This window comes from Mytilus californianus, unplaced genomic scaffold (genome assembly GCF_021869535.1).
Source record: "Mytilus californianus isolate M0D057914Y unplaced genomic scaffold, xbMytCali1.0.p SCAF_1, whole genome shotgun sequence".
Lineage (NCBI taxonomy): Eukaryota > Metazoa > Mollusca > Bivalvia > Mytilida > Mytilidae > Mytilus > Mytilus californianus.
This window is the reverse complement of record NW_026262581.1, coordinates 5,292,735-5,319,711: the sequence shown is the minus strand read 5'-3', so window position 1 is coordinate 5,319,711 and position 26,977 is coordinate 5,292,735. Positions and strand designations below refer to the sequence as shown.

The 26,977-nt window shown below is 32.6% G+C and overlaps 1 protein-coding gene across 1 annotated transcript; it reads right to left on the bottom strand.

Moving 5' to 3' along the window:
* Positions 1-20,489: 20,489 nt before the first annotated feature.
* LOC127739323 (toll-like receptor 4) lies at positions 20,490-25,318 on the bottom strand. The gene has a single exon (XM_052251001.1). It carries the CDS (start codon positions 24,750-24,752, stop codon positions 22,251-22,253), a length of 2,502 nt encoding a protein of 833 aa, XP_052106961.1. The 5' UTR covers positions 24,753-25,318; the 3' UTR covers positions 20,490-22,250.
* Positions 25,319-26,977: the final 1,659 nt, after the last annotated feature.

Here is a 26,977-nt window from a genome sequence, read left to right as displayed (position 1 = left end):
TAGCATATAAACAAACATGGCTGTCGCCATCATGCACTGTGATGTGTCTGTGTCTGTTAAATTCGGACTTCTTTTCTTACTCATTCTGTAGGGTTACGGTACAGCAATACAAAATAGATAATTTATGTCCTGAGTTTTTATACCAAGATTACACGAGATTCCCCTTTGAACTAAAAAATCTAAACAGCACTTAGGACTACGATATGACATCTCCGTTAAGATTATCTTATGATACCTTCGATATACAGTCTGAGAAATATCATAAGACAGTCCTATAATTTGTCCTAAGATATATCTTAAGACAAATCTTATGACACTTTCGATGACACGGCCCAAGGGGTGTCTTAGGATGGTACGAGAATAGTCTTAACAGTTACGATGTACTAAGTCGAAATAGCAACATTAAAAATATATATATATATATATATATATATATATATTTATAAACAAGTCTAAATTGAAAACAACGTTCAAACCTATGATTGCGTTGGATAAAAACCGCAATTTTTATACGTGTGCATGTAAAACAAATTTCTTGGTAGAGGGGTCTAAATACATCACAAACAACATTTTCGAAAAGACCAAAAAAAGTGAAAAAGTATATTTTAAGAAAACGTATCTGACTGACAGGTCGAACAACGGATGTTCTTAAACCCTGCTGACTGCCATTGGCGATTGCCAAATAAATTGATCACCAGATGTAACAAAATGGATCTTAATAATAATCTAATACCAAACAGAAAACAATATATATGACATAAACTCCATAGTAAAAATACTAATACAATATAAAACTATTGTACTGTTATAATAATTAAACTAATTAAACAAAATATTCTTCAACAAGTTTTTTAAGGGACCTATCATTTTTTACCTGGGAAAAAAGGGAGGGATGGTCAAGATGAAGGTAAGTTCGAGTTTTTTTTCTTCTGTAACTGGAAAAGGGGGGGGGGGGGTCAATTATATTTATATATTCAAAGTAGGGGATAAATTTTATCGCTAATTAAACATTTGTGAACTTTTGAATTTTAAAGCATATAAGATTCCATTGTGTGACATTATTTTAAAATTGTAGACTAATTTGGTCCATAAATCAACATTGAGGTTTATAGTACTAAGTATTCTGTTTGAGTTTTAGAAAAAAATAAGCTGAAGTATATTTAATAATTTCATAGTATTACACTCTTCTAAAATAATTCGTGCTGCCCTTTTTGAAGCCAAAAATTCTATCATTATTAGCAAAATGTTTGCACCTGACCAATTTGTTTGAACAATAATAATTGAATTGTGGAAAACATTTGAATTTCGGTTTCAGAAAAAAACGGACTTCTTTTCTTACTAAGGCCGATTCAATACATGTATAAATGAAATGAAGTTGACCTATGGACAAAGCAATGTTATATAGCTAAAATTGCATGCGCATCAGAAATAAAGTCTGTAACAAGGTTTTGTAAACTTTAACAAGGTTTTGTAAACTTTTAATTATACATTAAATTACATTATATGCCATTTATTTCACTAAATATTCTTATTCATTAAATGAATGTTTTAGGACGGTCCTAAGACAATTGTAGTTAGTTATCAAAATGAATGTTAGGACTGTCCTATGATAGCTTTGTTTTAATGTTAAGACATGCCTCAAATTCGTCCTCTAAAAACATCCTAAATAATGATCTAAGACATATCTTAGGACATATCCTAGGATACTTTCATTGACATGGCCTCTATATTATTGGCGCAAATGAAATGTTTTATTTTGGCGCAAATGAAATATGGGTTGGGGCGCAAATCAGAGATTTTTTGGGCAAATAAAATGCGAATTGGCGCAAAAGCAAAGCACCGCTTAAAATCAACCCGTTTTGTTTTCATTATTTATGATTTTAATCAAGTGAAACAGGCTGTGTTTAATTAACAAAGGCTCAAATTTCGATGAAACAAGTACAACTTTAATCTGAACTAGTTTACGATCCATAACAAAGATCAGATGTTAGGCTAACCAAATATTACCGGGGTTCCTCGTTTTCTAGAAAGAAATATAGATCAAACATTTCCTATAAATCTGTATTATGAACAATCTTTGTACAGTGTACCATACCATATGTATTTGTCATGTTTTGTAGATTTTAAAATTATATTTAAAGTGTGTGTGGTTTTTTTCCCTTTCCTGTGATTAATATAAAAAGAAGAAGATGTGGTGTGATTGCCAATGAGAAAGTCAGCAATTTAAGTTCATTACGCAGAACCTTCAACAATGAAGAAAACCCAAATCATGTAGTAAGGAATAAAAATGTCAACTACTCAACAACTCTCAATATCAGCAAATTTGCAAAAGCAAATTTTTGTTCTCTTCCCTCGCCGGGATTCGAACTCATGCTATTGGGATATCGAGCCACCTAGACTGCACACACACACATATATATAATTTATCGGCCGTCCCACTGTCTATATCACTCTGCTCAGCTCTTTAAAAAATTGCTTATCGTCCTTCCCTACGCCTATATCACCCTGCTCAGTCGCTCCGTAATTCTTGTATTACGGCTTTGAGACGAGAGCAGGCATTATCAGCGACGTCACAATGTCTGAGGAGAAGTTATCAGTGACGTCACAATGTGTGAGGAGACGTTCTCAAGCTTGCTTTCGTCAAGCGCAAAACTGTCTAAGGGAGGAGAAAAAGACCAGTAATAGAACGATAAACAGATAATCGGGTTTTCTTCGTATAGATATCGTAAAATATCAGCCGCTCGACACAATGTGAAGCTTTTTAGCTCGTTCGCTGCGCTCACTCGCCAGAAAAGTTCACATTGTGACTCACGGCTGATATTTTACGATATCAATGTGTAGAGAACCCGATAATCTATACATATATATTATAACGAAAGAGCAACGACCTAAAATTAAAAAAAAAATCTAATTAAAAAATATCAACGTTAATCTGGGACATAATATATTAGTTAGTATAATAGTCTCAGCGTTAATTGATATACTTTTTTTATTAATTTGATTTTGAAGCGTTAGAATTTTAACTTCAATGTACACACAAGTCTTTCTTTTTAGCAGAGTCGGATTTAGGAAGCAGGGGCCGGGGTCCTCCCTTATGTAGCTTTGAATATAATAAATGCATAGACTTTTTATAAGTATCACTTCAAACATTCCCCCCTCCCTTTTTTTCCCAAAATCCTCGATCAGCATCTGAGTATGGGGTTTACTGATTGATGGGATAAGGCCAGGAAAGACATATATATACATGGTAAAAAATATTAGGGAAAAATCCAATAGAAGAAACGTTATCGGCTTCTATGCACAAAAACCTGCAGGTTTAATTTTAACAGGGGCCGGGGTCCTCCCTTATGGAGCTTTGAATATAATAAATGCATAGACTTTTTATAAGTATCACTTCAAACATTGCCCCCCCCCCCTTTTTTTTCCAAAATCCTCGATCAGCATCTGAGTATGGGGTTTACTGATTGATGGGATAAGGCCAGGAAAGACATATATATACATGGTAAAAAATATTAGGGAAAAATCCAATAGAAGAAACGTTATCGGCTACTATGCACAAAAACCTGCAGGTTTAATTTTACACGACTTTATGTATACTCAATCTTAAAACTCAAAGTTTTTGTAATAATAAATACTTTATATTACTTAAATTTTGGTCAATACTTATTGAATCGAAACATAAATCCGCATTTAATAAGTGTGAGAAAAAAATAAAAATTGTTTTTTTTTTCTATCTATTATTTTTTCATTGGGAGACTAGTGGTTTTGAGTGTCATTCATCTGATTAAGACCAAACCATTATCAGCTAATCTTTTCAGTGTATTTTTTTCAATAAATACAATCATTTCACCAAAAAAAATCTTATTTAATTGAAAGCTTCGAGTTCAAGGATGCTTCTTTTTAATTGAAACCTCCTCGGTGTTTTCAATTTTAACTAATTCGGTGCAGTGAATTAATACAGATGAAATATATATATGACAATTCAATGTACTACGCAAATATTGCGGATCGCATTGATTTTAACAATTCTCCTATTTTAATAATACTGGTTTTCCTCATTTAACAATATTAATTGAAGTAAAGATATCATTCAGGCAGCAACTCAACAGCATAAATAACTCAGTATTGACCAGTATATGAAGGGCGCGAGCGAGAAATTTGGACTGCTACTATAATGGAAGCCTTGCACAAGGCGTACAGACCACTCACATACTTTTGTTGCAAGAGTTCTTAACGTGCATGCAGATAGCGTGGTACTCAGAGTCTCTCTATACGATTACACGAGGCATCCAATATAACATCCAAACCATGAATGGATGTGGCTGCTTATCTATACATCCCGCAGATCCAAAGGACGCAAGGGAAGATAATTTGAAGAACTGACTATCTTCGTAAAGGACAATGGGCACACCGTTAAAAAGCAAACTTACTGACTGACAGTTAAAATTAAAGCCAAGCATGTTGCTTTCCATTTATGATGCGCTTGTATAAGAAAGTAAAATTAGGTGACTATGCATAGAGAGTACGTTTTTATCCAACGTAATCATAGGTTTGACCGTTGTTTTCAATTTAGACTTGTATATATATATAGCACAAACAACATTTTCCAAAAGACCAAATAAGTGAAAAAGTATATTTTAACAAAGCGCATTTGACTAGCAGGTCAAACAACTGATGTTCTTAAACCCTGCTGACTGCCATTGGCGATTGCCAAATAAACGGATCACAAGATGTAACAAAATAGATCTTATTATTAATTTATTACCAAACAGAAAACAATAAACTTCCGGAAAAGATGGTATACCGCAAACATGAGGTGCAAAAATTTGTACACCATATCCGGATTTCGACAATTAATGTCTCTTCAGTGATGTTAGGAATCGAAACGGTATTTGGAAGGCCATATAATTTACCTCAATTTAGGATAGACTCTTGAATTTTGTACGTGTGCATGCAAAACAAATTTCTAGAGGGGTCTACATACAGCACAAACAACATTTTCCAAAAGACCAAATGAGTGAAAAAGTATATTTTAACAAGAAATCAGCCCAACAATGTTAGATCTGCAAATTTGCATTCGCAAATTTTTAGTTCTTCCATCGCCTGGATTCGAACTCATGATATTGTGATATCGTGACACCAAATCGCCTGCACTGTATCCGACGCGCTAGACCACTCGACCACCTAGGCTTCATAATAAAGCTTTCGGTGGCCGGGTGTTACCTTTCCTCGTCAGTTTTAATCTAGCGTCGTAATACAGTACATGATATATAAGGCATGAAGATGGAATTGTTACAGATCAGCTGAAATATCTATTGTAAAGGATCCTACAAATTAATGCAAGATACAGTCACAGAAATAATTATATTTATAAGTACGTCTGAACCAGTGACAACTCTACAACAGATTTATCCATCGGATCACCAGCAGTGATGGTGATACATGGCTGTGTACATTCTGTATATACAACTCCTCTAAACATCAGCCCAACAATGTTAGATCTGTAAATCTCCAGGGCGTGTATTTCCTATCATGATTTCCTTGATAGAGGGTTGTCGCTCACAAGGCAGCTATTAAAACCAAGAGTTCCAAGTGGTGACGTTGAAATTGTCCCTTCGTAAATTTCATGGACGCCATCACAAGTTTGTTTGCCGTTATGGAATATCCGTTTCACAGATGACAATAGATATGTTCAAACTGTTTTAACAATCCCGCCCCCTTTCCTCCGAATGTGACCTACCGAATGTTTGTACTATCATGATCAACACGACGGGTCCCACATGTGGAGCAGGATCAGCTTAACTTTCCGGAGCACTTGAGATCAACCCAACTGAGTAATTGGTTGGCTTCGTGTTGCTCAGCCTTTGGGTTTTTATGTTGTGTTTTGTGTCCTGCTGTTTTTGTTTTCTTTTTTAGCCATGACGTTGTCAGTTTATTTTCGACTTATGAAATTGAATATCCCTATGGTATCCGTCGCCTCATTTTTGTCCTTTAAGAAATTTACATGGCTTAAGCGCGGATCGTGAATGAACTGCAAAACGTAACTGTTGGATGATGAAATAATCATATTATTGCATAAATGTTTGCTTAACATGTAAGAAGAACCCTATTAGACTTTATTAGATAAAACAAGTCATTTGTATAATGTCGGGTTAATTGTAGGATAAATTTTAAATTATCGTTTGTATGTTTGAACAACAGTCCATCATTAATTTACTGTATGTATTACTTGAAAAAATGACCCCCTTTTTTCCACAAATGTCGCATTAAAACGTGTTAATCCCGACATAAGGATTCTCGAAATATACATAATAAATTCAAGTGAAACAGTGGCGTATATCACTGCCTGATTATTTTTTGAAGCAAGAAAAAGGACAGTCACATGTATTCTAAAGTAACAGTGAAAATAGTCCAAAACATTGACTACCTTATTTATGCTTAACTAATGCTTAACTAATTGTATAGTTTTATTGTTGATATTCACCCCATATGTACCAAGTGTTAGATTAGTTTTATTGATATTAAAGAAATTTCTTGGTATTCCTAAACGGAAGATTTTATACACACAGAAGAAGACGTATACTTAACAACAAAATTATTTTCATTTACCTGTGTATTTATGACGCAGGTTTCTTCAAAAGTGATGATTTTCTAAAAATTGTTTGACATTTCACAGTGATATCATACTTTAACTTTGTTTAAACCTGTTTATTTACTTTTGACTTTAATTATTTATCCCTTGTAATTTTTTATTAACTGTGTATTTGCATTCAGGTGTCACAGGTCAAATTTATTCGTTCATTGTGTGTTAATTTACGTTTTTTTGATTGAGTTAAGCCTTCCAATTGATATTTTATAGTGTATTTTTCTATGTTGTGATGTTATACTATTGTTTCAGAAAAGGGAGAAGGTTTGGTACCATTAAAACGTTTAATCCCGCTGCAAATGCTTGCACCTGTCCTAAGTCAGGAATCTGATTACAGTAGTTGTCGTCTGTTTATGTAGTTCATACGCGTTTCTCGTTTCTCGTTTTTATATAGATTAGACCGTTGGCTTTTCCGTTTGCATGGTTTTACACTAGTAATTTTTTGGGGCCCTTTATAGCTTGCTGTTTGGTGTGAGCTAATGCTCCGTGTTGAAGGCAATACCTTGACCTATAATGGCTTACTTTTATATATTGTAACTTGGATGGAGAGTTGTCTCATTGGCACTCATACCACATCTTCCTATATCTATTAACTTTAACTACATGTTTAAATATATTTAAGAACTTAGACAAAATGAAATAATAACTTTCTTTTGCTTCATTATAAGGAATGATACAGATACAAATTATTCTTTGTTAAAAACTCTACTTCAAACAAGAGTTTGCAACTGTAAAACGGAAATGACAATTTTTGTTTGTATACGTTTGATCGACATTTTTCAACGAAGTACGCATTTATATGGGAAATTATTGAACAAGAAAATAAGGAGATGTGGTATAATTGCCAATGAGACAACTATCGACTGAAGTTCAAATGAAGTAGAAGTAAGCAATTATAGGTAACCGTACGGCCTTCACTAATGAGAAACATTTATTCCGTGTGGTCGGTTATAAAAGGCCCCAACATGAAAAATGTAAAACAATTCAATTGAGAAAATCAACGGCCTAGTTTGTAACAAAACTATTTACGAACAACAAACATAATAGACATATTAAAACCTGACTTAGGAAAGGCACATAAAGAATGTGCGGGATTAAACAAGTCTGTGAACACTCAACCAGCTCTTGACCTGGGACAGTTGTGTTACAGCACAACATAAGAACAAACTGTAAAAGCAGTTGTAATCGACCTAACTCAAAAGATCGCTTCAAGACACAAAACAACTGATACAAAACAATAGACAAAAGCATCGAATAAGAGTAATCGAGGTTACTGAAAGGTAGTTCAACTGAGACAATTTCAACTAATAAATAAATCTTGTTCTCCAAAACTGAAGTATCACTCATTACACTTCCAACGGATTTAGTGTTAAAACGTTCTGAGAAACGCATGCACGACCTTGTGCAATGCCAAAATATAAGTAAACTGTATCGACAGGATGTAGAATCAAATATAGTTATATATTTAGTTATGTTTTAATTTTAAAAAAACAATGTGAATGCCAATAAAAACAATTTAAATTGATAACGTTTTAAGATAACATTATTTAAAGGACCAATTAATTTACATGGATCGTATATATATATATATATCTAAATGTGCGGGCTTTATAAACCATATTGCTGTATTAGATTAGGTATGATATCCCGTTTATAATAAGAACTCTACAGATACAGCCGACCTTCCCAACCAAATCATTGCATTTTTGAAAGATTTTGGAAAGGTTACAAAACATTTGTGGTAATGAAATTCCTGACTTAAAACTTTATCGGACAGTAAGACATAAATTACGTTCATTGAAACCTAAAACATGACTACAGTAACGAGCATGGTTAACACATTGTGAAATATGTACAGGTAGAAGGTGGCTAAAGGAAAATCAAACGGAAAATTAACAATTGGGTACGAAAAATCGTCTCTTTTGTCGTTAAGTTTACTAGTCTAAGATTTCCCGTGAAGTATTAAAATCTAGATGAGGACAGGTATGGATGTCTGTATTTTATTTACTGTGCTCTTTTTCTTCTTAATTCATGTCGGACATCTCGGATATCCTCTACGTGTAATTGCTGTTTTTTTCGTTCGGTTGTTTTCTTATGATATACCCAGATACCGTAAAAAAAAACACCCCTCTCCTCCCCAAACTCATAAAGCAATGAAAACTTATATATATAGCAAATTTGTAACTTGGATATCACATAATCCTAATAAAATTACTTGTTCAAGTGATCATGATTTAATCATTTATTTTTCTATATCGATAACGACCTGTCTTAACTCCAAAATCTAAGACTTGAACCAACAGATACATATTTTAACAAGCCATGCAGTAGCCAAAAAGGGGGTTCAGGGATTCGTACAAACCCCTCTTTGAAAACAAATAAGCTCATTTAAAGTCGCCGTTCTGATTGAACTTTGACTATTAAAGTTGAGATTTTGTTTGAACTGTGACTATCAAAGAGTCGATGTAACCCCCATAGAAATTCCTGGCTACGGACCTGAAATTATATGTACGGATTTAATTCCATTATTATTGATAATTACCTTTACACACATGTAATGAGAAAAGAAATAAATATAGAAGGAAGGAAAGAGAGAGGGAAAACAATAGAAAATTTTATTCTAACATCAATAGATCAATAGATGCAATTTATATAAATGACTGAAATCTTCATTTTTGTCACTTAACCATTTTATACGACTGCAAAAATGTAATCTATCATAATTATGAATATCATGGTTTTTTCATCCTATGAAAACCTATGTAAAATTACTCCGATAGTGATCGAACCCGATTTGCGTATAGAAATATGGTCAGCATGAATTGTCTCGTCAGGCCATAACATCTTTGTAGAGGTCACTGGGATGACTTTCGTTTGGTGGCCGTTTTATGAATGTGTATATAAAAGGGAAGTCAAGATGTGGTGTGATTGACAACGAGATAACTCTTCAAAAGACACCCAATGACACAGAAATTCACAACTATAGGCCACTGTGCGGACTTCAACAATGAGCATAGTCAGCCATAAATAGCCCCGGAATCACATATGTAAAACAATTCTAACGAGAATGTAGCCGGTTACTGTACCGTGTTAAGCTTTAACCTACCTTCGATTGCAACTTTAGTCATCCCGTTAAAGCTAGTATACGCACTATTTTCTTTCAATTGTCCCTTTAGCAATTAAACAATGGAGACAAACAGTTTATTCAACATCAAGTTTCTATTCTTGATCTTTACATACATACTCAATATAAAAAAAATATAAAAAAAAAACGAAATAGATTGCAAATCGTATTTTTTTTTTGGATTCACGAGTGATCGTGCGAAAACTGAAAGATTTGCAATCGATTTCAAGAAGAATTTTTGGGATACAGACGACAAAGTGAGACAGTGGTACAACCTAGAAAATAAAAAGACACCAGGTATGTAGACTATACCTTTACCAAAAAATTTCCTTTTTTTGAATCTTCATGTGTAAATTTATAACAATTTACATAGAAATTTAAACAGGTTTTCTAGATGTTGAAGATAAATGTTTACGTCCTATGGACAAAATATAGTACAATCGTTGAATGAAATTGTTTCAGGAAATGACAAAAAAGAGCAACATGAACATGGGTTCAACGAAAATCCTGAGGAATTAAAGCAGATCTTCAGAAGAGTGGTAGGTGTGAATCAAATGATATGAGAGTGAACGAAAATTAGTCAGAAACCCAACGGCACAAAACAAAAAATCATCGCTAGCGAGGTAGACATGTATCTCAACAAACAACACAGGGATCAGTGTACAAATGTACACAATGTACAAAAGCACAAATTTAATTCACTACTAGTGAAAATAAAGTTGTGAATATGATTATTGTATCTGTCACTCAGCTTTTTTCGCAGATGATAGATCAATTTTGTTATAGATGTCCTAAATTTACCATTTTCTCACCAATTTTTGAAGCGATATTTATGTGTAACAGTACTCCTACCCGAGGAAACGACCCGAGATGCATTGATTTTTTTTTTTGGGGGGGGGAGGGAGGGGGTTATTGAAATGATGTGAATTGTTTACTTCAAAAACTTATTGTGTACAAAAAATAAGCCAGCTTAGAAACTATAATCCTCTACAAAATCGTGCTATATAAGTGTGAACTTTTCTACAAACCTCAAGAGTTTCAAAGAATTAATTGGGAAACTTGAATTTGGTTAACATTAAAACCAACGATATTTATCGTATGTAATATTGATTATAACATAATTTGTACCAAAATAATTTTGTTGATATTGCATGGGCTACATTCGTATCATATCATATATAATATAATAAATTACTTAGTCTAGTATAACTCAGTGTGAATCTCCGTTCATTTATTTTACAATATCTCTGATCAATGCTGAATCAGAAGGTTTTAAGTAACCTTGTTATTATCTTTAATTGGATCTTGCAGAGTTGCTCTTGACCTCATTAAGCTGTGGTCATTCATTGAAATTCCGTAACACCCATCCCAATGTTCTCAACTGTAATAAATCATAGGTTAAGGTTAATGTAACCTATGTATAAACAGCATTCCGCGCTTAAACTGATTTGACAGGAAGACGTTCAGTTAAAAATTTAATATAGACATTGATCTTCATTTGGTAGTTTCTTTAATTCATAAAATTGGCAAAGTTAGATGTGTACTCGTCGTTGGAGACTTACCACCTATCCTAAAGCTCTAAATAGGTAAGAATTCCACAAACCACCTTTATCAAACACTTTTTTTTCTCAAGGAAATGGAGTTTCTTTAATTACTTAGACGTTAGATTTATAAAACACTTGCAGACTTTTTGAAGACGTGATATGGCACGCACACAAAAAATGAAAAGAAAAGGTTTATGATATATCAGTTTAAAAAATCTGAGTGTTGCCATGTGTTTACGCAGTTTGAAAAGCGCGCTTTATTCATAAACCGGAAGTATACATATACTATAACCAGTATTGAGCTCTTTTAAAATACAAGGTAAGAAAATTAAAGAACTCTCTCAAAAACTGCAAAGGAACTTAAAATTTTTAATCAATATTCGACAGTCAAACTTAGGAATTGAAATCTGAACATTCGAAAATGATATTGTATGTATCGAATACAGTAAATTATAAGCCTTTCACGGATACTGTGGTTCTACTGTAGTGACATGCGCAAACAGATTTATGGATATCAACAACGATAAAATTATACTTAGGAAGGATAAAATCTAGGACGCCTTACTTTGCATTAACTCACTGAGAAAGACTTTGTCGGACGGGACAGTTGCATCGAAGAAAATAAATTCTTTAATTTTTCACAGTCCCAAATCAGCAAGAATATGTGATTAATAAAAACAACTCTTTATCAGATCTTATCAGATATCCTATAAATAGTACGGGAAAATCCAAGTCAGTAAACTTATATATTATGAACTTTGGGTAATTTTACAGAAAAATCTAGCCCAGCTATTTCTAAAAATATGGACAATTCTATATTAAAAAAAGGGGGTGTCTTTTATGTAAAGTTGTATTAGGTATTTTCAAACTTTTGTTAACTGTTATTTTGAATAAATATGTGCTGTAAACTGTTATTGACTAATTAGCTGTCATCTTGATTTTTTCAATTGACATTCTTGTAAACTGTTATCTTTAAAAACAAATACCCCTGTTCACTGTCTTTTCAGTCATTTCGGATTCATTGTTTTCTGTTTTCTTGTTTAAGATCAATTAAATTGCTGCTTGTGGTTATCAGTATTTTAAATTTACTGTTACATGTTATGAGAAAAATCTAAAAGTGATAGACAGCTTCAGACATACTTTAAACGTTTACATGTAATTTCATTCCACTACGTAATGCTTCATGCATAAGAAATTAATTAAGTGTAGAAAATGACAACTGTTTGTTTGTGGAAGTTTTGTTTACTTACTTAGCTATATGTTATGTTCTGTTTTTGGGGGTCTTTTTTTGCTTTAGAATAAGAAATACTATTTTGTTTAGACTTTAGTAACATGATTTTTTTCTCCCCTGTAATTTCCAAGAAAAAGCTATTTTTAGATTTTATTTTTCAAAACACTTTTTTCCAGGACACAAAGATTCAAAACATCAATTAACAATTTTAGTAAGAATTTCAGGTTAAGGAATTTTTGTCAATGCTCGATCTCCGTGTTTTTTCCCTTCGATACATGGTGAAATGTTTTGCCCCATATCACCCCCTTTTCTTTTCATACAAGACGATTATTCATAAAAGGAGTCTCAATTTCTTTTGAGACCCAAATAATGTCAATGCTAAAAAAAGGCAAAATACCGAGTTAGCCTTTTCCCGCCCTTTTTCAATAAAATATTTCGAAAAAGAGTTCAATAACCTATTTTATCTCCTTTTGTTTCAGAACTAATTCTCTTCTGATGTTTTCAATAACATCAATTTTAATATCCAGTTTTTGAAAAAAATTAATTGACGTCATCTTTAAGCAAGAATAAGCACGACTATACAAATCCTTGCATTTAGGTAAAAATCATTAAACAATTACAATATGTTGTATTGAGGTTTCTTTCGTCACATCTGGCACCCTTACCCAGTCTTACATTTCGCCAGCGTTAGCTCATACTCCGTCGATCTATCGTCGAGCAGTGGTTCAGGATCACAGGCTAAACAATCTAGCGAGGTAGCAGGGTAGCGAATTCTGCCGAGGTTTCCCGCTTGTTTGAGGTTTAAATTGTCGCACCTTCTACATGTTCTATGCAGGATCGAAAGTCATATTGTTTGCAATTACAATTAATTTTGATCATTGCCAATAACATTTTAATACGACGGCAAAATTTTTGTTTGCGTCGTATAATACTATGATGTCGTCGTCGTCGGCTTAGGCGTCGTCCAAAGACACATTTGGTTTCCGGACAATAACTTAAGTTTAAGTGAATGGATCTCTATGAAGTTTTACCAGAAGGTTCAATTACACAAAAGCAAGGTTAGGATTTTGGGGGTTATGGTACCAACAGACTCAGTCTATGAATAAGGGGCCAAAAACAAGCATTTTTCTAGTTTCCGGACAATAACTTGTGATTAAGTGTATGGATCCCTCTGAAATGGTACCACAAGGTTCCATATCACAAAGGGAAGGCTGGGATTGAGTTTGGAGGTAATTGCCCCAAACGTTCAGGAAAAAGGGGCAAAAAACAAGCACTTTTTTAGTTTCCAGACAATAACTTGTGTCTAAGTGTATGGATCTATCTAAAATTGTACTGAAAGGTACCATACCACAAAGGGATGGCTGTTATTGAGTTTGAGGTTAATTACTCCAAGGGTGTTAAAAAAAATTGTGGAGAGGAGAATTTTTTTTCTCAAAATTTTTTTTTTTACCTTATTTATAATATTTTCCATTTTTCCATTGATTATTTCTGATTTATATATAAAAGCAAACAATACTGATATGGCAGGGAATACACACCAAACCGGACGTGTAAATTATTATATATAACAGATTAACGTAGTATTGTGCAATTGCAAGAAATCTTCAACTACAAAGGAGATCACTTCTAACCTCTCATCAAATCTGTCAGAATCTGTCAGGAGAACTGTTCTAGGACAGTATGTAGAACTGTCATCCTGACACCTTTCAGACAGTTCTAGCTAGAACCGTTCTAACCTAGAACTGATTTGGTTAGTTCTACCTAGAACTGATTTAGACAGTTCTACCTAGAACTGATCCTGACAGTTCTACCCTAGAACAGTTTTAGACATTTTGTGTGGCTTTATCAACGATAATGATAACACTGAATGGTGGCCAGTGAGATGCTCTAACTGCAGTGACGTCATTAATTATAAAAAAGAAGATGTGGTATGATTGCCAATGAGACAACTCTCCACAAGAGACCAAATGACACAGAAATTAACAACTATAGGTCACCGTACGGCCTTCAACAATGAACAAAGCCCATACCACACAGTCAGCGATAAAAGGCCCCGAAATAACAATGTAAAACAATTCAAACGAGAAAACTAACGGCCTAATTTATGTACAAAAAATGAGCGAAAAACAAATATGTAACACATAAACAAACGACAACTACTGAATTACAGGCTCCTGACTTGGGGACAGGCACATACATACAGAATGTGGCGGGGTTAAACATGTTAGCGGGATCCTAACCCTCCCCTAACCTGGGACAGTGGTGTAACAGTACAACATAAGAACGAACTATAAAAATCAGTTGAATGAGGCTTAACTCATCAGATAGATAAAAATATAAATACTACAAATACATTAAGAACTGTTCTACAATCCTGACAGGTTTGGTCAGTTCTACGACTAGAACTGATTTGGACAGTTGTACCTAGAACAGTTTTAGACAGTTCTACCCTAGAACTGATCCTGACAGTTCTACCTAGAACTGATTCTGACAGTTCTACTTAGAATTGTTCTAGGACAGTTTAGAACAGTTCTATGACAGATTATTCTGACAGTTCTAATGAGAGGTTAGAAGTGATCTCCACTGTACATATTATTGCACAATTGCAAGAAATCTTCAATTGCACAGTATTAAATCTTCAATTGCACAGTATTAAGTCTTCAATTTCACAGTATTGTGAAACAGCACAGTATTGCACAATATCAAGAAATCTTCAATTGTACATGCGTAATAGCACAGTATTGCATAATATCGCAGTATTGCGCAATAGCCAGAAATCTTCAATTGAAAATTAATACATATATTCTAACCCATTTCAAATTTTTATGATCTTTCACCACATAATTTATTTTGTGTCAGAAACCTATATTATGTCAAAAATGTGATCAAATCCAGACTTGAATATTGTGTCCAAACTTGCACCAAGTGTTCTTAGAGCTGTCGTATCAGGCTGCGCTCGGCGAAGCATTTCAATGTTATTTTATTATTTTAATAAATATTTGAATGATTGAAAATTGTGACTTCAGTTTACAACACTATAACATTTATCATTGCAATTTTCATTGATGCAAATGCATTTCCGGAATTTCCGATACTATGAAATAAATAGAATAATGTCCTTATGTTTTATTTAAACCGGACTTGAACCAAATGCCTTTGATTTGTGTTAACAAAAAACCAGTGACATGCATCCCTACTGTCTCTGTCGAAAAAAAAAACCTGAACCAATTGTGTACGTGTGATAAATGTTTTGATAATTTGCAAATACAGAGTTCAGTTCTACGGTCTACATCTCGAGTCTTTTAAAGCATAAGTGGGATGGAAATTTTATTTTTTGGGGGGGAAGGGGCAAGAAAATTTATAATTTCACCTGATAAAACCATTTCGTACCTCATGGAAGATATTTATGTTTGTCATCTCCAATCGTATGGAAGATTAATTATATACGTATGCAATGGAAGATTATTTTCAGAAAAGTTATCAATAAGTTCCCTGTTATTTCGAGTTCTTTGATTGGTTACATCCAGAGTTGCAAATTTTTATGCAAACATACGTTCCTTCCTGAGTGAATGTCAAAGTATTGGTGCGGTTTGTGTAGATTTTGAATCGCCTGTGACGAAAGTCGTAGTATCCGAGGCATAGGTACATGTATTACAAGAATAGATTAACAAAGGCCAGATGGGAAAGGCGCAAAATTGTGGCAGGGATAAACATGTTTTGTGTGATCTCAACCCGCCCCTATACCTCTAGCCAATGTAGAATAAACAAACACACAGCGAAACGCACAGTAAAACTCAGTTCAAAAGAAGTCCGATTCCGATGTTAAAATATGTAACAAAAGAATATAAGCAAGATGACAAATGAACAGCGTTATAGGTTGATTGTGAACTGTACAGACAAGTTTGATAGATTTTTTAAAGACTGTATTTATAATAAATGATATTTTGGATTTTTTTTCTTTTCTTTGGTCAGTAAATTGTTTGAAGAATTTTGTGGTTCATTTCTTATTTTTTTAAGCCAAACGTCAACTATATTTCATGTAAAGTGTACCACCTCAAAACAACCTATCCAAATTATACTCATTTTAAAGATTTATTTTGCTTGATTTTAATAAGTAATAATAATGAACGTCTAGATATTCATATTTAAAGATAAATAGTGTCTTTATAGTCGTTAAAGATAAACTATATAAGAATTAACAAATAAGAATGACATGAAATTTTAAGGAACCGATTTCTTTGCAGGTAGAACAAGCTTTATGAGTAATGGACTACTTAGAGAAGTTAAGACTGGCAACTGAGGATAATAATGATACAGAGGTCCAGAAAATAAGAGTGGAAAAAATTAAAGAAATCACAGTTACAGGGTTTTATAAAAATTGCCCTCTTGATCATTATGAAAAAGACAGTTCATCACAAGCATTGCTACCAACCGATCTGGACCCAGTCATAGCTAACTGTTTTGCTATCAAAGCTACTGGTAATGGAATTGTCTATACCGTTATGTTTCTAAAATGAACATGTTGCTGATAGAATATGCCTTCTATTAGCATTAGAGTTATACCAGAAGATAAAACTATATGCCAACCTTTCACCGCTTGAAGAAGTAGCAAGGCATCCTGAAACAGTCAATAGGAATCTTGACCATCTGTTTACCGGTTTACCACAAGATAAATTATTGAAAATCTATGACGTGGCTAAAACCATGGAAGATACCATAATGTACGAAGCACTACCAACATGCCATACTGGAAATTTGGCAGGGAAGATAAACATAATGGCCCAGCAAATGTTTTTAACGTCTCAATTCGTTCTGTTTTCACAGATGCCTGTAGAAGTACTCGACCACTTCTGCATAGGAAAATAGATCCAATCAACATGACCAACCAAACCTGCATCAGCGAAACTGACTATGTAGAAGTAGATACTCTTGGAACAAGAGATGGAGATTTAGTTGCATGGTGGTAGATAGTTGTTTGTTTACAGTTTAGTGTTTTTATTTATTCATTTTGGTGTATACATCCTATCAAGACATTGTATGATGTTTAATTGTAATATTCCTAAGTGACAGGTCGAAAGAGTGGAAGCTTAAATTACATACAAACTTTATTGCAAATAGGAACTACTACACACAATTATTGAATTTTGATATTAGTATATATAAATATATGTGACTGAATTCAGTCATAGACTTAAATTTAAAATTTGTTTTGTATATTGTATAGATATTTCTACTGTACAAACCCATGTACCTTTTGAATTATGGTACCGGTGACTGAATTCAGTCAAGATTTTCATTATTGTTAACATTAATATGTGTATTTAAAACCAATTTGGAATAAATTATCTATACTAAAATCTATTTTTGAAAAAGAATATGATTTTTGATGTTTGTAAATTGACTGAATTCAGTCAACAGTTTTCCAATGTACTACTTTCAAAACTGTACCCCTTAGAGCATTTAATTGTTGTGTGGGATATTACACACACCCAACTACTACCAATCTCTAATTTTAAACGTATTATCCATTGAATATTGCAAAGGTATTTCATTTAATTAAGATGAAAGTTCCAGTGCATGTTTGATATATAAATAGACAAGATGACTGAATTCAGTCATCACTTTGGTGTCACATATGCAGTTTTTATTCATACAGATGACTTGGACAAAAAGAATTTCATCAAAAATTAATCATAATTTAAAAGTTCGAATAAAAAGTTATACCGTTGATATGTATATGCTTATTCTCATTTGTTTTGTTTTTGAACATGCTAAATAAATTATTGTTGAAATGATTTCTCTGGCTTATTTCATATGTTGCTAGTCCTATTTGAATAAAATAGTATATTCAGCATCAGAGTACACAAGTGGAAGCAAGTACCCAATGTGATTTTATTTTGCCAAAAAGGGACCGAAATCTTCATGTTTTCCTATGGACTAAAAAAATTGTATATTTACATTTGTCATCTTGCACTTCTTACAAAATATCTGCATATACACTTTGTATCAACAGCTGTCAAATTCTTTTAAGATGTGGAGAAAAATCAGTTGTCTAAATTTTAAGGAGGTGTTATTAATCAGAATCTTGCTAACTCTCCATATTTGACAAATCAGAATATTGACAAGTTGAATCAGAAGGTGTTGCCCGTAAAAGTCTAAGTTCCTAGCGGTTTGCGTTTCTTTCCTTTTGGCTGATGCATTTACTGCTCATTTCTACAATGTTATAAACGTCATTCTTGGTTTTCAAAGAAAATTTAAAAACAAAAACAGTGCCAGAAAAACTCGATCACTGAACACAGACATGGTTCCAGGAATTGTGTTTTCCAAATTGTCGCCTCATGTTTTGTGATAAAACACTTCCAGGCAATCTAAATGTCATCTCCTGCTAAATTTCAAATGCAATGGAAAATGTAAGCAAATTTTCTCACCAACCAAACATTTGTCTTCTGTTTCATTTGAAAACAAAAAAAAAACATTTTTTGGCACTCATTCGAAGGGTAATTTTTCAGATTTTTTTTTGATTTTTTCAGATTTTTAGTCCCATAGTTAAATTCCCTCGTTACGGCGTCATCATACACAAACTGGGAAAAACAAGAAACTGAACGTTTAATAGCGTTATATTTACGTTTATCATCCCTGAAGGCCAGCTTGTTTTGCTCATACATTGTTGTCAATATAATGGAATTCTATGCGACTGTCATACAGATTTAATCCACCATTTTTTAAATAAGGAAATGCCTGTACAAAGTCAGGAATATTACAGTTGTTTTCCATTGGTTTGATGTGGTTGAACTTTTGATTTTGCCACTTGATAAAGGACTTTCCGTTTTGAATTTTCCTTGGAGTACGGTATTTTTGTTATTTTAATTTTTTCAATCAAATTTAAAAAAATGAAAAATCCTACAAAGACATGAAACAAAATACAGGCTTTTATCTTCTCGGCTCACCTACTGACTGCCAAATACGTGAATTCAAAATTTCTTTCTTGTTATTTTTAAATTTTGAAGAATACTAAATTGTGTAAACCTAATGAAAAAGGCTCTTCCTGAATGATGTAATTATACTTAAGTAAAATTTTCAAATATTCAAATGTTACAATATGAAACTTTTTTTACCGAATTTTGTACAAACTATAGTCATCGAGTTCATATTTCTAAACATTTAACTGTTATAACGTTTATATTTTTAACCATCAAATTTCATATCAAATAAGGTAAATTTTCACATTAAATTTCCTTATTAAATTTTATCAAACTTTGAGGTAACAAGGAATGGACTATGGTTTTTCTTTCTCTGAATACATTAATCAAACAAATCATTAATCAAACCAACATTTTCTTTGGTAACCATATTGATAAAAAGTTATTTTGAGATGTATTTTTTAAATTTATTTGTTAAACTGAATACCTCCATGTTAAGTTACAAATAAAAGAGATAAGTTGCATTATATATAGAGCTTCCTTTTCAAACAAACCCCATGCATGATCAATTGATAGTTGTCTTGACAATGCGCCTGATCTTTACCTCAGTATTTTCAAAGAAAATGAATTATAATTGCATGTCACACAAATTTGTATTGAAAAAATCTGTACACAGAAAATTATCGTCTTTCATATATTCCTTCTTTTTTTTGTGTTTATGATAGTGTTGTGCATAGTTCACTTTTTTGAGAAATCCACACCTTTTCAACAACTGAAATTTTGAATGCACCTGTCTATATGAAAGTTCGAAAAAAAATCTAAAAACAATACTATTCAAAATCCTGTCCGTTCAGCATGTTCACAACAGACACGATAACTTTAAAATGTCTGAGTGAAGTAGACTTTTACAGAACAACGATAACTTTAAAATGTCTTAGTAGAAAGTAAATAACAAAAATAACGAACTCTAAGGAAAATTCGAAACGGAAAGTCCTTTATCAATTGTCAAAATCAAAAGCTCAAACACATCAAACGAATGAAAATCATTCCTGACATATTCCTGACTTGGTACAGGCATTTCCTTATGTAGAAAAAGTAGACTTTTACAAACCCACGATAACTAACATAAGATTTTTGTAAAACGAAAGATTAATCTGATGTCTTATTTTCTTCCTCTAATAACAAATCATAATAATAAAAGAGCTTCATGATATTTTAATAGCTTTGATTATCAACTAAATTGAGTTAGCTCTACTGCTGAACGTTTTGCGGATGATATAAACTTCATCATGAAATTATAAACCCTGATGATTGTCAGAGACTTAAAGAGGAATTACAAACTCTATCTGCTTGGTCTAAAATCTGGTTATTACGTTTCAATGAAACACATCAATAGTATATGGTTTTTATTATTTTTTTGGCAAGTTTTGACAAGGAGATGTTTTACAAAATTAAACGTCTGAGAAAGTAACGATTTTGTATTACTATGACTTGACTGTAAGTTTTGCTCTCTCCACCTATTACAATTTATTCAAAATTCGGACCAAATTGCAATTTGTTTTATCAAACCAAACTGTTCAACTGGTCAGAAATTTTAACGAACTGCTGTAGAAAACAAGTCAAGTCGTGAAAGTGCAAGGTGATAAACAAAAGCATACTTACAATCCTATTAGACTTTAACTCTACTTCAATGATATTATGATTATGAATCTCAGAATTTCTATCCATAGGATGATTGTAATTGTCATTCGAAAGGTAGTTATTTTTGAATTGCCAAAAAAAAATGTCTTAATTTAAGTTCTGCAATTATTTCATTTAAAATGGTGTTTTTTCTATGCATACTTCAAAGCTTTCTTTAAATTAATCTCTAGAATACTTGGTGAAATATACTTTAAACTTAAATATGTTCTTTTGAAGTTTTAAAGGGTGATAAGATCAATATTTCAAAAGATCAATGATTTTAGATTATCTCCCATTAAAATTTATTAATAATGTATTGTAATTTCATATATATTTTGCTGAATATAACACGATTTAATTCAAACTGATGTCTGACTCTTATGAATATAGAAGACTTTTTCAAAGAAAACTTGTATGAAAGCTTAGTTTGGACATTTTTATAGCAATTCAAAAATTATTACCTATCACCTTTCGAATGACAATGACAATTACAATGAAAATAATATATAGAAATCCCGCATTTCATTTACATAATATAAATAAAGTGGAATTAAAGTCTAATAGGATTGTAAGTATGCCTTATTAAATCAGTTTGCACTTTCACGACTTGACTGTGGTTTTCTACAGCAGTTAGTCAAAATATCTGACCACTTGAACAGTTTGGTTTGATGAAACAAATTGCAATTTGGTCAGAATTTTGAATAAATTGCAATAGGTGGAGAGCAACACTTACAGTCAAATCACACTAATATATTGTGCGTCCAATTTTAGAATATGGATCAACAATTTGGTGATTATATTTAATTTAAGATATTGTAGCATATGTGTTTTTATATGACAAACAATTCGTTCGAAAGTAAAGATATATCTAATACCACCGGTTGGTTTGAACTGAGCAACTTGTAAATCAGAAGTCACAACTATAAATAGAAAAAGCATTATACTATAACAGATTAAAAAAAAATTTTCTTAAATCGTATTGCGATCATTTGAAATTCGCTTTCCACTTCTACTGTTGTAGCCCAAAGGAAAGATGAACAAAGTCTCAAAGTAACTGAATATATAAAATAATGTCGCAATAAATAATATATATGATACCATCAAATCAGGCACGAAGAGCCTCTATCATTTTTCGCCAGAATACAACATTTCCATATTCGTCACAAGGATATTCTATATAAGAGTTAGAATCAATGTACTCCATCATAACTAAAGGTAGCTCTTTTGGGATCATTTTTGTCAGAAAAACCAAAAACAGCGTATTTTCAGTTTCTCGCGAGTACATACTTTCCATTCTTGCCATATTGAATTCAAACATGCACCACTGAGAATTTAAGTAATGGCGTGTCAGAATGATAACTGTTTTACGGCTGTTATGGATAGCACTCGTTATATTTGCGGAAATTTCGTTTCCTGGAAGGAAATCGCGTCTGTGTACACATAGCTTTAGGTTGCCTCCTTTTTCTAGATTATCAATAGCATCGTGGTGAACAAAATTGCCGTCGTGTTCTGCATAAGATATGAATGCGTCGTAAATGTAAGATTTGCTTGAATTCTCTATTACAGGAATATATCCACGGAATCTATTTTTAGTTATATAATACAAATAGCGCAGGTTCCATCGATATTTGTAGAATAGTCCAAATAGAATAATTGAAACAGACAAAAATATTGCCCCGGTTATTCCTATAATGACTCCGGGATACGAAGAACATTCTTTTTGTAATTTGTTGAACACATCATTTACGTTTGCAAGTGAAGATTTTGATCCGTTTTCGTACTTACATTCATATTTGCTTCGATCAAGTAAATCAATTTTTGTTTCCGATATCCATTTTAGGAATTCCAATGTAGCACACGAACAAACAAATGGGTTTCCGCTCAAATTCAAGAAGAGTCTGTGATCCTCAGACACGGATTCCAAATGAAAAATCGCTGAAGTTCCCAAATATTGGATAAGATTTTTTGATAAGTCAAAATGAGATAAGTTTTTCATTTGAACTAATTTGAAGTCAATATCTTCAATGAGATTGTCATGTAAATTCAAGATTTCGAGTCGTTCAAGAAATATGAAAAACAAAGGCGGTAATTCAGGTATTCTGTTTTGTGATAAGTCAATAGTATTTAATCGTCGAAGGGGCTTGAAAATTTCACCTTTAACATCATATGGAATGCTGAAACCTAACAAATTATTCTGTATATAAAGTTTTTCCAGTTTTGCAGTTCCTTCAAAAAAATATGATGAAATTTTAGAGCAATAATTACTGGATAAGTTCAAAAATTTTAGGTGTAAGAAGTTCACTGTTGGTCCGCGCCAGCGTGAAAGTAGGTTCAGACTTGCATCAAAATATTCTAACTTATTTTCCATTAGTTCTAACCTAGGGATATCGAATTGTAATTGACTTCCCTTCACGTGAACTTCTCGTAGATTCTTTGGGAACGGAAGTGGAAAATTCACTCCAAATGCTCTTTTTATACGTTTAGCTTTAAGGTGCGATTCATATCTGTCGGTGGATCCAAATGTAGGCTTATGTGAAGTAAACTGAAATGACACGTTTAGAAAAGAAATGTTCATGTTTTTTCCTTCCAAAATATATTTCCCAAACGAGAGCATATTATCGGCCATTGACAGCCTATCTAGTGATTTTGGCAATTTTGAAACTACCCCTGTTTTAACATTTTGTAATCTATTACTATCCATGTGCAGCTCTCTTAAATTTGTATGCTGAAGATATTTCAATGTATGGCGACGTATTTCTGAATTCATTGCAAATGTTTCATGTACTTTGTTGAATTTCAGTACCTCAATGGATGTAAACTGTAAATCATAAGTTATATTTCCAATGCCATCAAATTCCAAGTTCTCGTTGTAGGAAACGTTAAGATGTGTTAGATTTTTCAAACCACTGAAGGTATTTTTCCAAACCTTTTTCACTTGACAGTGTGATATATCTATATACCGAAGATGTGGTGTGTACTGGAAAAACTTCGACTGAATGATTCCAATGTCACAGTCTTTACTCGACAAATCCAAGTATGAAAGTTTGCTGAGTGTTTTCAATCCTCGTGGAAAACTGTCATGTGGCAAGCCATCTAATTTGAGAATATTAAGTTCTGAGAGTGATGACAAGTTTGGATACTTTTGAGCAGATGAATAATAACCTACGTTAGTTTTTAAGTTAAGGTATCTTAGCTGAGGAGTATTTTTGAAACAGTTTGAAGGAATCATATCAATATCATACTTTAAGTTATTCGACTCGAGATTTAGAGTAACTAATTCTTCAAGTCCTTGAAAGGATTCCGGAAATAAAAAAGATATACTGTTATGAGACAAATCCAGGCACGTTAAGTTTTTAGCATTTCCAAAAATATAGTTTGGTATACGTTCGATTTTGTTGTAGCTTCCGTCAAATGAACCCAGACTGTGTGATGCATTGCAAAAATACGGAAGAGTCAACAGACCTCTATTGGAACATTTTGCTGATATTAGATTTGTTGATGTGTTTAAGATACAATCACAAGAAGAATCGAATGAGCATTTGAAAGAAAAGACACTGTAAACCAAAACTGTTAATAAGAGTATATTTTGAAGCACGTGTAAGCGCATTGTAATAGACTTGTGTTGAGGCAACTGTAATTGAACTAAAAAATAAAAAGAATACACATGGTTTTTTTTTTAAAGAACGCTACAATGACGAGAGCAATTTATAGAATATTTTTGGAAACATCAGTTAAATAATTAAAATAATCTCAAGGTAAGATAAAAAAAAAAAAGAGTAAATTATAACTTCACCAACAATACAGAGTCTTACAAATTTTTGAAACAGAAAAAAGCACTTTTCAATTCAATTTAAAAAAACTTTCTAAATATGCGGATTAAAATTGACTAGAAAAATAAAAAGATATGTATAAAAATTAGTATTTACCTGTAATCCTACTCTTTCTAATGTAATACAAGCTATGAGGAAATCTTTTATAATATAAATACCAAATACAGAAATAAATTCGAATTCTAGCGTAATTTATAAGGATGTAAGCAGATAAAAATTATACTTTGAGCATTAAAGGACAAGGAAACTAAACATGAGAAATCAAAAATCAAATTATGCATTAACATAATAACTATAGATTTTTTTTTGCATTCGGTTTGTGGTCAGTTAATAGTATAATATTTCCCCCCCCCTAATTCTTATGTTAATATGTGTATGATTCTTATATGATTTGCATATCTAAAAATACTTCAACTTGATTGTTCCGTTTGAATATTTTCCTTTGGTTAAAACTTCGATAGACCAAGTTACCGAAACTTCTTTCGTAACATGTCGATTTCACTGTGATCTATTCATGCGCGATACGATACACATGCATTGGATTCTGGGGTTCCAGGAAAATCGTAACAGAAAAAACCCAGCAGAATTGATATTTTTATTCTAACGCAAATCAAAAATAATTCATAAGAGCTTGGAAAAATGTATAAAATCAAAATAAGATCAAATTCCTCGAAATTTTATGAATGGATCTTGGCGCATTAATTAAAATTAACGTCGTGGCAAAACATGACGTCATACGAATGAAAACTTTCAAGCTGAAGATTATTCCATTACTTATACGCTTCAAATTAGGATAATATCTCATATAAAGGGAGTATTTGAAGTAGGTATTGTTTCATTATCAATTCTATTGCATTGATCGAACATTTTCCCGGTTTTGGCTATAATTTTTGGTCCGTTTTGGGTTATAGCTCGTCGTCGTTTTAATAAGATTTGGATTTTCAAATATTTTGGCCTCCAGCATCACTGAAGAGACATTCATTGTGGAAATGCGCATCTAGTGCCGAAAAATTGGTACCGTTAATGTTATTTATAGATTTTCGCAAGTCAATATAGCGGCTCACACCTTAGTAACGACATGTCAATTGTGGATTTGACGGCTAATTAAAAAAATGCAAATGTATGCGTTAAGATTTATAAGGATTAAACACATTTTTTCTAGAGGTTATTGATGTGTAAAGTGGGCCGCTGAATCACAAACTTTACATAAATGTCGGACTTATATACAGTTTGTTAGAATATCGCCGCAGTATATTAATAAACACCCACTAACATTCATATTTCCACACATTATGTTCTTGAAAGATGTATAAATCAATCTCCTGATAATATTCTAAATCAAATGGCCTCCTCTATATGGTCAAAATTAGATATATGAATGCGCCAAAATTAAGATAAAACTCAATTTTTATTTAAGCAAGGAATTCCTCCGCCTCTTAATCTATCCTGACTTAGCACTGATAGTAGCGGTTTATTAGAATAAAGATGTGGTATGATTGCCAATGAAACAACTATCTACCAGAGATAAAAAAAAAGAGGTGGAAGATATGAAAGGGATATTCAAACTCACAAGTCTAAGAAAATTTGACATTGTTATGGCAAAACAAATAGCGACCAAAAGACAAACAACAATCAACAAAACATAAGACTGAGCAACACAAACCCATCGAAACCGGGGTGATTTCAGAGGCTCCGTCAGGGAAAGCAGATCATGCTCTACATGTGGCAATCGTCGTGTTGTTTATGTACGTACATTTTTCCGTCGTTTTTCGTTATTTGTCATGATTTTTTCTGTCTTTTTCATTTTAGGTAGCTCGAGTGTCTTCTGCCATCTTGGATTGTAAAATAGCCGAAAACAATCGGCCTAGATCTTTAATGACATGTGTATATTTTGAGAGAAGAAAGTCATTCATTTGTAAGACTTTTCATCTGAATGAAGAAAATTATGTATTTTGTCATATTTTTCTGACTGTTTTTTTTTTACAAATAATATTCCTTGTTT

Bases quoted from the DNA above. Each gene is read 5' to 3' on its own strand.
- LOC127739323 (XM_052251001.1), bottom strand. From the start codon at position 24,752: ATGCGCTTACACGTGCTTCAAAATATACTCTTATTAACAGTTTTGGTT.